The sequence below is a fragment of the Vigna unguiculata genome, chromosome 2 (assembly GCF_037176805.1).
Source record: "Vigna unguiculata cultivar grain cowpea cultivar isolate G323 ecotype 2 chromosome 2, ASM3717680v1, whole genome shotgun sequence".
Lineage (NCBI taxonomy): Eukaryota > Viridiplantae > Streptophyta > Magnoliopsida > Fabales > Fabaceae > Vigna > Vigna unguiculata.
The window spans coordinates 30,005,175-30,018,334 of record NC_140793.1 but is presented as its reverse complement, the minus strand read 5'-3'; the positions used below and the strand labels follow the sequence as shown (position 1 = coordinate 30,018,334).

The 13,160-nt window shown below is 28.7% G+C and overlaps 1 protein-coding gene across 1 annotated transcript; it reads left to right on the top strand.

Moving 5' to 3' along the window:
• Positions 1 to 7,834: 7,834 nt before the first annotated feature.
• On the top strand, positions 7,835 to 11,631 carry LOC114166587 (3-hydroxy-3-methylglutaryl-coenzyme A reductase 1-like). The gene is made up of 4 exons (XM_028051337.2): positions 7,835 to 8,779; positions 8,969 to 9,150; positions 9,254 to 9,600; positions 11,180 to 11,631. The coding sequence occupies exons 1-4, from the start codon at positions 7,920 to 7,922 to the stop codon at positions 11,420 to 11,422; spliced, it is 1,632 nt and encodes a 543-aa protein (XP_027907138.2). The 5' UTR covers positions 7,835 to 7,919; the 3' UTR covers positions 11,423 to 11,631.
• The last annotated feature ends 1,529 nt before the right edge of the window (positions 11,632 to 13,160 follow it).

The following is a 13,160-nucleotide window of genomic DNA, read 5'->3' as shown; positions in this document are numbered from 1 at the left end:
TTAATATAGGTTTAGGGGGTAATGACTACCCTTCTCTTTTCCTTTTCCATTTCATACTAGTATTTGAGTTGTTTATACGTTTTTGTTTTAATATTTGCTGAAAAACATGTTTGATACAAAAAAAAAATTAACGTAATTAGGTAAAAAAATTATATTCATTCATTTTAAAACTTTGAAGACTAAAATATTTTAAAATTTCAAACAGTGAGAAATTTTAATTTTGCGTCAAAATTCATAAACTGAAAGCATATTTAACATTTTATCTTGATACCCCTAAGTTTGGTTCAAAAATCCACCACTAATTATAAGGTCTATTGAAGAGTCAAATTTATCTTATAGTGAAGAAAGTGAATAACAGAAAATACAAAATAATAATAATAATAATAATAATAATAATAATAATAAAAAAGAAACATATAATAGAAAAGACTAAAAACAGGTAATCCAACAATGGCATAACCACTAGTTTATGAGGTTGATAGAAATTCACTATACATGACTTTGACTATGGCCAACTTAATGGGAAAAACTATGTACAAAAAGAAAATGTATAAAGTTCTATGTCGGTATCACACTAAGATACCTTCTTCATTTTATCAAGTGTTTACGTCACTAATGATAATAATCAATAATCACATCTACAAATCCTTTGTGTGCTAAATACTCTTTTGTCCCAACATATTACAAATTTAGTCTTCGTATAAAAAAAAATCAAATTCATTTAATGAAATACTATTTTTATTCTTAACTTCATCTGTATTTAATGTTTCATCGTGTAAAATAACAACCAAATTGGGACAACTTTTATTTACATTCTTCACTAAAACTTTAATAAAAGAAGATAATAAGATGGACGAAGTAATTAAATAAAGTAAGTTTACTTACACAAGCAAACACTGAGAAAATTATTATTTATTTTCAACTTTCTGCTATGCAATTGGTCCTACTTGTGCAGCTTGTAATGCCCTCGTTACTAGGTAAAATCATATTAAGATCAACATTATGACTAATTATTCTGTCTCTGGTATTTAAAAAATTGAAAAGTGTTTTTTTTATTATCCTAACTCAGATTCTTTAATATGCATAAATTATTTTTTTGTACACAATTATTCAATTTAGTTTGGAATGGTATAAAAAACCGTAACTGATTACCATCTCGTTTTCTAAAGTACATTTTTTTGAAAAGAAACAATAACAGTTATCTGTTCTTGATAAAGCATAAAATATCTGTATTAGTGGATGGAATTAGTGGTATATTTAAAAATTTCAAATTCGTTTTTTTAATAAAATAGTTAAATGATTTTTAATCTAAATAATAATTTTGTTTTTCTTTTACCGTGAATAGGCATATATTATTTTCGATGCTTATAAATCACTTAAAAATAAATCAAGTCTTAGTTTTTTTAGCACAAAAAAATACAATATATTTAATGAGATAATGAGGTTAATTTAATAAACTTCTCTTCGTTTTTTAAGTATCCTTTAATCCTTTAATATCTTTTCGAAATAAAAATATATAACAATTTTATTTATCTTAACGAAATATTTATAAAAATATTTTTATTTTACTTACATCACAATAAATATTTACGTACAAGCTAAATTAATATTATTAGATGAAAAATTTAAGGGTATAAGTAATTAGAAAAATAATTAATATTGTTTTAAACTTTATAAATATTGGTTAGATACAAAAACAATATTATTTTTATAAATTTAACACTTATAAAGGATAAAATGTAAGTAATATATTTATTGAAATTGTTAATATTTGTGAAAAAACGTTAAACTATAATAATTTAATAATTACGAGAATAAAAAAATAAATAAAGTATTAAGTTAAACTACAATATGCTCCATATGTTCTTTCTCTTTGTCGGATGGGGCAATATATTCTCATGAGGTTTAATTAAACATGAAAAGAATATAATTAAATATATAAAGGTATTTGTAAAAGTGGAACTTTACTAGTCACTTTTAAATATTAAATGAAAATATATTTTAATCCATTAATAGACACACGTTTGTGAAAAAAAGTATGGGCTATCTAGTAAAGAAAATATTATATAGGACTATCTCAGTCTGATTATTTTAGAAGTTAAATAAAATATAATTAAATATTCACAATAATATATATATATATATATATATATATATATATATATTATTGTGAATATTTAATTATATTTTATTTAACTTCTAAAATAATCAGACTAGTATATATACAAAACAAAATATCTAAATACATATTTTTTTAAAGATGAAATTTAAAACTTTTAAACATATAATAAGAACAATGGTTGTGGCTAAATCATAAAATTATTACAAAAATAATAAGGTAAAGCTATGAATAATAAAATAAGTTATAAATTAATCAATTATTTAACATTAATAATCAAATATAGATTAATTAAAATTAATAAACAAATGAAAATGTTAATTAAATACTTAAAGATTGAATAACTTTTAGAACAATGCATTAAACATTAACACATCACACTAATACTTATTTGATTTGTAAACCTATGACAAATGCTATTCAAATCTTAAATGAGAATAAATGGTAGGAATTTTTACTATTTTTTTATCACATGATACATTTATATTCGTAATTTAAGTTTTAAGTGAAAGACATGAATATTTCATCTGCATGTTTGGTAACTCAATCCACATTATATTAAAAAAATCATCAAATTATTTTACATCAATGATTTCACGTCATCATTTCCTTTCATCATATATTTTTCTTTTTCATGTTTCATATATAAACACACAATAATTTAACAATCATACAATTTTTATCGAATTATATTGAAATTAAATAATATTCATAATCATATCAAGATAAATAATAAATTTATTTTAAAATATCAAGCGAAATTCTAGAAATTTTTGTTGGATCAAGATAGGGGTAGAGGTTCTTAGAGATAGGGAGGGGTTATCTCAGGGATAGGAGGGGCATGGTCCTCCTAAAATTTTTAAGTTTTTTAATTATGTATATATATATATATATATATATATTATAAATATATTTGAAATTTTTAAATTTTTTTAAATTATTTAAATTGTAGGTAGTAATATATTTTAGGAATTGATAAAAATAAAATTATGCATAAAGCATAAATTAAATATAATACAAAAATAAAAATATTTATGTTTAATTTTTCTTTTGATCCCTAATTTTGTTCAAGAATTATATCAATAAAGTAAATCATCCATACTAAAAGTTTCAATTTTAATGAAAAAGACATTGATCTGTTTCAAGGAATTTAACAAAATTTATCAAAAAGACCAAATTGTATCAATTTTTCCAAAATAGAGACCAAATTGAGATAAATAACTAGATGACCAACTTAACATTTTTAAACGAAATCATGAATCAAAAAGTAATTAAACCAAATATTTATTAAGATAATTTTTATTTTCCTTCTCATTGTCCTTTTAATTTTTTTACAAATTGCAACATCTCTCACTCTCAAATGTTTTATTTATGTTTTTGAAGACATAAACTCATTATTTTTCTCATTTCTCATTTATTATGTTCCTTTTTTGTTTCTTGTCTCGATAATGAAAACATTACTTTTTATCTCATGTTGTTTTTGTATATTCATCTTTTTTACGAATATAGAAGAAAAATAAATATTATATTATGTATTTTTTTCATAATCGATTTTTTATTATTATTTTTTTGATAATTACGTATCTCAATTTTTTATTAAATTATGATAAATTATTTTTTAGTATTATTTACAAAAAAAGGTATATTGATAAAGAATAAATCCATTTTTTAAAAGTAATAAAAAGGAAACTATTGATGAAAACAAAAAAGATAGACCTTACTTCTTCATATATTTTGAAACATTGATCAAATTATTAAGTTAGAGAAGTCATCTTTTGAAACATTATACCAATAATCGAATCTAATGATCTCAAAATTATATTACTTTGACTCCTTCAATATTTTTAGTCAAGATCCGTTGGATGAAGATAATTATGCAAAATGAAATTGAAGTTTCTTTAATTTGTCTTTCTACTTGAAATTCAAATAACTGGATATTTTCATACTCATTATTTTTTATCTATCGCGTAGAATATTAACATGCAAAATTCCACCGTTTCTTACAAAATGAACCTCATCTATCATTTCCATTTGAAATAAAAATAAAGTTTCAATACCAGTTAACAAATACTTCATATCATAAATTAAATATCAGGTTCCAACTTGTAATCAAAACATCAAAAACATAATTCCACATGTAAAATAACTTCTCAATCTCAATAGATTAATCACAACGAAGACATTACCTTTCTGAATTATTTTATACACACTCAATCTCATAACATTTATATAAAAATTAAATATAGTTTTAATTTTGAGAGAGATAAAATTACTTAATTTTTACAAAAAATAGACTAAATTGAGACAAAAATAAAAATATAGGGACTAAATTGAAAAAAAGATGATAATACTTGGTGTAACAGTGATACATGCCACTGCCACATCACAATGTTACTGTGACGTGGCACGACGTCAACTTGACATGTGACAAATCTTTTTTTTTAATTAAAAAAAATAAAGAATGTAGGAACTGACACGTGACACCTCTTTAAAGTTGTTACTGTACTACTAACGACATAAATGACTTGATGACATCAAATGTCTCAAAATAGAGACCAAATTTAGATAAATAAAAATAGAGAAATCAAATCGATATTTTATTACAAAAATTAAGACCAAAGACATAATTTAACCTAAAAATTATTTCAGTTATCAATTTAATTTAGTGACCAATTATAATTTTTTTAAAACTATTTTAGTTACCAATAATTGATAGTTTATAAATTGGTATCTAAATTACTATAATGACTAATTATTTTTTATCATTAAAAATAATCATAATTCAATAATTTTCTTATAGTGGGTAAATGCTAGAAATAGTGATAAAATGGGTTTGAAAATTTAGAAAGATAATGATTTTAGATAAATGAAGAATAAAGTTATTTATTTATTTTTATTTAGAACATACGGAATTAAACTTAAAAACACAATTATCAATTTTTGTCAACTTTAACTCTCCTTCCAAATTTAATTTGATTTCCTGAAATACAAACATGGAAAATAAAAAAAAAAAGTAAAAATAATAACCTTATACAGTTTCACGTAAAAAACTACAAAACTAACAAACAAAACAAACAAAAAATTATTTTTCTAAAACCAAATAACGTTAAGTCATATTTGTTTAGTAAGCAAGTTGGATCAGAAATTTTGAATTGTCGACTACGTTGATCACGCGCTTTGGGTACATAGGAATGAATATATATATATGCATGCATGGCGCACCAACTAGGCCTGCCACATCTATCACAGCATTTTGGATTTTATGGTATTTTCTATTCCAAGTTACCTCATTTTGCAAGACACTTACACTTTAAAAAACAAACCAAGTAAGAAACCATCTGCTTCATGCCATTTTTTTAAGCAATTAATCAAACAAGGTGCACCACAGTACCAAACTTTACTATTTCCTTTTCATTTCAACAACTTCTTGTGCTCTTCTTGCATTCTATTTCTTTTTATTAGGTTCTAAATAGAAATCATTTCTGTTTGAAGTTAATTACTAAATCGCACACAATTTCAAGATTTTGACCAACTATTTTGTGAATCAACAGACTTGGAAAAAAAAAAGTTTAGCTCTGTGGTTGGCAAAAGTCGTGAGAAAGAAGAGTGAAAGTGTCCAACTATTTGAGACCAACAACCTGAACTGTGTTGTGACCTACTTTTAAAATGATACATGGAACTTTAAAAATTATATTTCATACTTTTTAATATTTATATTTTCAATATTCATATATCGTGTATCTATCATATATTATGTTCTATTATTTTTAAAATAAATGTATTGACGTATCAGATAAATGATATTTCAGAGTTACATTTGAACTGAAATGTATAAAACAGTATAAACTCAAAAATTACTTTAGAATGCAGTTTAATATGTTAAAAAAAAATAATATAATTAGCTTAAAAAGATTATATTCATTCATTTTTAAAGTTTGGAAACTAAACTTTACCAAATTTTGGGACAAAAACGAATTTTAATTTTACTTTTTATAAAAATATAATTTAACCCTTTATAAAATATAATTCTTTAGCTTTTTAAGAATTTTTTTCTATTGTGTTTGACATATGTAAGGATAAGAAAAACAAGAAAAAAATTGAGACCACAGTGTCTATTTTTTTAACACTTTCACCGCCTAACTTATAGTATTGTACACAAATTATACAATTCTAACAAGTGGAATTTTTTTCACAACGTTATATTTGCATTTATAATTTATTGTATTTTTAATATTCAGGGAATACTCAATCTTAAACTTAAACTGAGTACTGCAAACAGTGTCGGTGAATAGACATCGAACCAGAGTTAGAAAAATTTACGCATACCTTTATTTTTCTTTCATTTTTGTCCCTTTTTAATCAAATCACTTATTGTATTTATCATTTTCTCTTGTTTTATTTTTCCTTTTCTTCCACAATTGAATTCAAAATTAGGTAAACGTTTATCATAACTTGGATAAATATCACTTTCCATGATGGCTATTCAAGGAATGTAACACCCCATTCACACCATAGAACTACTTCTACATGAGTACAAGAGATTGGTGGTTGGTTCGTGCTTTATTGCCAAAGAGTGAAGGCGATGTAACATAGGAAAAACGTTGATATTTTTACTTCATATTCGTACAAAGACAAAACAAAATAAAATAAAACTAGATAACGCAACATAAATACGTAGAAAAAAATGAAATATAACAAAGTATATACAATTTTTTTTTACGAAAATAATATTATTAAAGTATCGTAATGTGAAAGGAGACACATTATTTGCAGTGACAGTAGTATATTTATTAAACCTATATATATATATATATATATATATATATATATATATATATATATAATTTCCTTTAAAGTTTTTTACTTTTCATTTTAATATTTATCTGATATCATAAGTCAGATGTCCATTTATAACATTTAATCAATAACTAAACCATTGTTACGATTTATACATAATACTTCTATGTTAAGTTAAGCTTATACCTAAATATATTTTAAAAAACTATTTTTGTATACCGTATAAGTAAGGTCTAGCAGAGGATTTATTTTTTACTAATCATTAATATTTAATGTGCCTGAATTCTAATAAGTGTCATCAGTAATTTAATAATATATAAAACACTACAACGTACATATAATATCATAATCTATAACATTTTAAAGTAAAATAACACAATAGTTAAGAGGTTCCTTAACATATTTAAAATAAATATAAAAATATAAATCAAATATTTAATATAACACAATTAAGATTCAAACATATAAAATAAAACACAATTAATATTAACAATAATGAGTTCACTTGTGAAATAATAATAAAAAAGTAATATAATGTTTTAACCTACAAAATAAGTTCTGAAAAATATAAAAATTAAACATACTTTTTTTTGTGGATATTGGCCAATATCATTCTGTGTGATAAATTTTTTGAAACTATGGATACCATACACACACTGTTCATGAACTATTCACTGACGTATTAGTTATTGAGAAAATGAATTTTATATACGTATAAAATTATTGATGGGTAAAGTAAAGCGGGGAAATAAATAAGAATAAAAAGTGTAGTTTTAGTAATATATTTGAAGAGTTAATTAATGAAAGTAATAAAAAAAAAAAAAAATTTTGAATTGCCCATAGGAAAAAATGAAGAGGATGAAGAGCGAGATCGTTGTTGAGAGTTGGTTTCTATAAAAAGGATTCTAAGACTCCGCATTTTGTTTCAACCATCCAACGCCTTCTCCCACTTGCCATCATTCCTTTTCGGGATTCCATTCCCTCCCCTATTTTATCCCAAGAAATGGAAGTTCGCCGGCGACACAACCGCTCCTCTCAAGCCGGTGAATCCCTCAAACAACCCGACCCTAATCCAAACCACGACACCCACTCCCACATCACCAACGCCCTCTTCTTCACTCTCTTCTTCTCCGTCGCCTACTTCCTCCTCCACCGATGGCGGGAGAAGATCCGCACCTCCACCCCTCTCCACATCGTCACGCTCTCCGAGATGGCCGCTATCCTCTCCCTCATCGCCTCCTTCGTCTACCTAATGGCCTTCTTTGGCATTACCTTCATCCTCCACCCCTTCCTTAACTCCCGCACCTCCCCCGACGACGACCTCGACCTCCACATTACCAAACCCCCCGCCCCACCTCTCTCCCCGCCGCTTCCGCTCCCTCACGACGATCGTGACCTCGTCCTCGCCGTCGTCTCCGGCTCCGTCCCCTCCTACTCCCTCGAGTCCCGCCTCGGAGACTGCCGTCGCGCCGCCGAGATCCGCCGCGAGGCGGTCGAGAGCCTCACCGGGAGGTCCCTCCGTGGCCTCCCTGTCGAAGGCTTCGATTACGACTCCATTCTGGGGCAGTGCTGCGAGATGCCGATTGGGTTCGTTCAGATCCCCGTCGGCGTCGCCGGACCGCTTCTTCTCGACGGGAACGAGTACACCATCCCCATGGCCACCACCGAGGGGTGCTTGGTCGCCAGCACCAACAGAGGCTGCAAGGCCATTCACCTCTCCGGCGGAGCTTCCTCCATGCTCCTCCGTGACGCCATGACCAGAGCCCCCGTGGTTCGGTTCGCCTCCGCCAAACGCGCCTCTCAGCTCAAGTTCTTCCTCGAAGATCCTCTCAATTTCGAATCCCTCGCCGTCGTTTTCAACAAGTAATTTTACTTTCACCGAAACAAATTCTATTTTCTTTTTCCTTTTATAACATTTTAATTTATAACAAATTCTAAATTTATTATCAGCTTAATTACAAATTTCAACAATCTTTTCTTTTGTAAATATATAAAAGTAAAAGTTTAATAAACCGTTGGTGTGTGTACACACATACACATACACGTGTGTAGGTCAAGCAGGTTTGCGAGATTGCAAGACATAAAAGCAACAATGGCAGGGAAGAATCTGTATATTAGATTCAGTTGCACTACAGGGGATGCCATGGGGATGAACATGGTTTCGAAAGGAGTTCAGAACGTGCTTAATTATCTTCAGAGCGACTTCCCTGACATGGATGTTCTTGGGATATCAGGTAAGTAATCAAACACTAAAACATGTCATGACGTCACCTTGTTTGGTTTTCCAATCAATGGGGTGAAAGTGATGATGTGATGACATTGTTATAATATTATCAGGGAATTTCTGTTCGGATAAGAAAGCTGCGGCGGTGAACTGGATCGAGGGGCGAGGGAAGTCGGTGGTGTGCGAGGCTGTTATTAAGGAGGAGGTGGTTAAGAAAGTGTTGAAGACCAGCGTTGAGGCTTTGGTGGAGCTTAATATGTTGAAGAACCTTACTGGGTCGGCCATGGCGGGTGCTCTCGGTGGCTTCAATGCCCATGCTAGTAACATCGTTTCTGCACTTTACTTGGCCACTGGACAGGATCCTGCTCAGAATGTCGAGAGTTCTCACTGCATAACCATGATGGAAGCTGTCAACGACGCCAAGGACCTTCACATCTCTGTCACCATGCCTTCCATTGAGGTATGTATTTTATCTTTTCATAATCTTCTTTAATTAATTAATATATGTTACAATTAATCCATCGTATATGCTTCGTTGCAAACAATTATTATTTCATCTAATTAGGCATTTCCTACCAAACAGTACTATCTTTTTTTTATTTTTTTATAATGATAATATTAAAAAAAGCAGTGCGTGATTTGCATGAGAAAGACACGCAATCACACGAATGCAGACAAATAAATACAGAAACATTCAATTTTAAATGTGGTTGAAAGATCAATAATTATGCTTCAAGATAACCCCTCTTCTTCTGTATCTCGGATACGTTTATTTATGAAGCATGTGCACAAACAGACAATAAAAAAGCTACCCATCACGTATCTGTGTAAAACTGCAGAATGTATAAAAGGTAAGGGAGCTGAAGTGTATATAAAAGTAACACGTGTAAGATAAAATGGTGACTAGACAAAATCTACAACACTGTTGATTCTTGTTCCCTTATTCAGTTAGAAAATAAATAAGATAGAAGAAAAAAGTTACTTTCTAAAAGGAAAACTTTTCTCAATCCAGATTTAAAACTTTTCTCTGCTTTCTTTTTGTTCTCCAGTTTTCCAAACACAACATTAGTATTTAGCACGTACGTGTGTATGAATCCACCCGTCCGTCATACGCATACAATCAAAGAAAGCCGATATCCTTTTGAATATTATTAAGATTCAATAAGTAGTGGATATTCTCTTCTAATAACATTTTATTTAACATAGATTATGTTGAAAATATGTAACAAATATTTTATGAATATTTATATTATTTATATCTTCAACATAATTAATAAATAAATAAAAGCATATTAAATTAATAAATGAAATAGAAAAAACTAATAATGAGACAAAATTACGTTTACTACATCTTTTTGGTTTTTCATCTATCTAAATAATTACAAATCTTATTTATTTTAATTTTTTTCTTATGGTCCTTCACATCTATTCATCTAATACAAACAACAAAACTTCATTAATACTGTCTGGAATTTTTATCTATCCGCGGGTTCTTATATCTGAATTCTTCACCCAGAAATTTTAGTTTCCAATTCCATCATACATTTTTCCTTTTTTTTTTTCTGTCGGCAATAACAAATTGTATAAAACACGCTAATTGGACACATGTCCAGAGAAACGCATGGTACGGGCAATGGCAGTGCATGTTCGACGACAATTACTTTCGGAAAATAATATTTTGAAGTATCCTATTTTATTAAATTGATAAAAAGCATTAAATGAGGTGAACATAACTTGGTTTGTCTTAAATTCCTCTGTTTTCTTTACATGCAAGTTGTCTAGAAAGGTGACATGTATGTAGCCACCAACTGACACATTACATATTGTAGAGTAAGATCGCTCAACGTGTCTAACTGGATTGCGAGTTGTTGGTATTCCAGTTCACATTAAATTTCAATCTGACTTTCTAGCATCCGATCCTCTGCTTTAATTTTAGCATTTTATCCGCATATATATGAGTCACTACAATTCATAATGGTGGCAATGTTATATTAATGATGAAAAGACCTCGAAATCCTGAGAGTTGAAGAATGGTGCAGGTGGGTACAGTTGGAGGAGGCACACAACTGGCATCACAATCAGCATGTCTTAATCTACTGGGGGTTAAGGGTGCGAGCAAAGAGTCACCTGGTGCAAATTCTAGGTTACTAGCAGCCATAGTAGCTGGTTCGGTCCTGGCTGGTGAACTCTCACTCATGTCTGCAATTTCAGCCGGTCACCTTGTGAATAGCCATATGAAATACAACAGGTCTTGCAAGGATATCTCCAAAGTTGTTTCTTAATTTACCTCCCACCATCATCATCACATTGCAAATACTAAAAGCTAGCCAAGCTTGCAATTGTATAATTAATATGTTGTAGCTTCAGAAGAACAATTAATTGGTGTTGGTTGGGAAATTACGTGCAAGTAGACTTCATTAATGTCTCGTAGGAGTGTTTTAGCTGTTTTGTTCTCAATTGAACACAACATCAATAAGACTTAGTTCACTTACTCTTTTCTTTTCTTCTTCGCCTTTTCCAGAAAAGGAAAAAAAAGTCACCCTACGTATGTGTTGTGTCACTCTTCTAAAGCTAGTCCTGTTTATTTACCTGTGTTATGCTCTCCATTAAATAATTTGAACCGATGCGCGGCTTAATTATATAACTATTGGATACTGGTAGTACGATGGTGAAGTATAATATTAAAATCTGTGTAGTGTTTAGAGGATTTTTGTGATGACAACACTGGAGCAAACAATAATTTGATTTGTAGCGTTGAAGTGTTAGGTTGATTACGTGAGGTGCAGTGGATATTTATTCCATTCACTGGTGGGATAGAATTCTCTTTACAAGTTCAAATGGAATTCATATTCTTCTATCTTTAGAAATTTCTGCAGACGTTTTTTTGGCCAAGTTCAAACTTGAACATGTGACAACAGTGACGTAATGACATGAATTTTGCAGTTGAGGTTTAATTAGTACATCACATTTTCGGAGTTGATCGCAACATTAAATAAATGAAGGAAACATTTTGACTTTGTTGTCGCCACTAAAATCCAGAGAAAGTGAGACATGTGGAATTACCGATGTATTGGAAAATTCACGTTAACATTCATCCAACTAATTTTTTATGCATATCTCCATATGTGCACTGTTCCTTTTTTTTTTTTTCACTATGTGTGTGGATGGTGAGTAAACATTGCATTCCAAACCGGTACAAATACTTTTGTTATGTTCTTAGCAGCTATATTTTTTTTTTACGAAAAAAATATTTTTTAACAAATTTTTGATAATGTATACATGATAATATCTTAATGGATGAAAGAAAAGTTTGATGTGACTTAGAAAGAAAATAAAAAAGTTTGATGTTTATAAAAACAAACTTTATAAAAAATTTTGTTGTGAAAGTATCATGGTACTTTTTTCACATAAGCAATTAAAGACTTTTGAAATTTCAAGTTTTTTAGAGTCAATTCAATATCAATTCCTTTTACTTATTATTAGTTATTCAGAAAGATTAATACCGGTACATTATGAACAAATCCATACAAAAAAAATAAAACACTATTTTTAATCCAATACAAGTCTTTATATTTATAAATTTATTTATTTTTATCCAATCTGGTATTTATAACTTATCTTGAATTACTACTTTATTATACTCGTTTAAGTTGTCACAAATATAAATTATCTCTAATATTACAAGGTTTTTCAATAAGAGATTCCAAAAATATTCAATATTAATAAGTCATATAAAATATCAGAACACTACTCTCAATCAAAATTTGTAAAGATAATAATTTTATTAGTTTTTTTTATATCTTGTCATCTTATTTAATTTTATTTGATATGAAACTTTCAACTTGAATTTCTTAACTGTCAAACGATCACAAATGACAATGTAATTAAGTTTCTTTGCTATGAATATTTCAAAATTGGTTCTAAATAAAAAGAAAAGGATATCAAAAGAAGTAAAAAAATTCCCTTTATTGTATCACGGAGTACTTAATCTAGAAAAAAAAAAAATCTATATCACTCAAT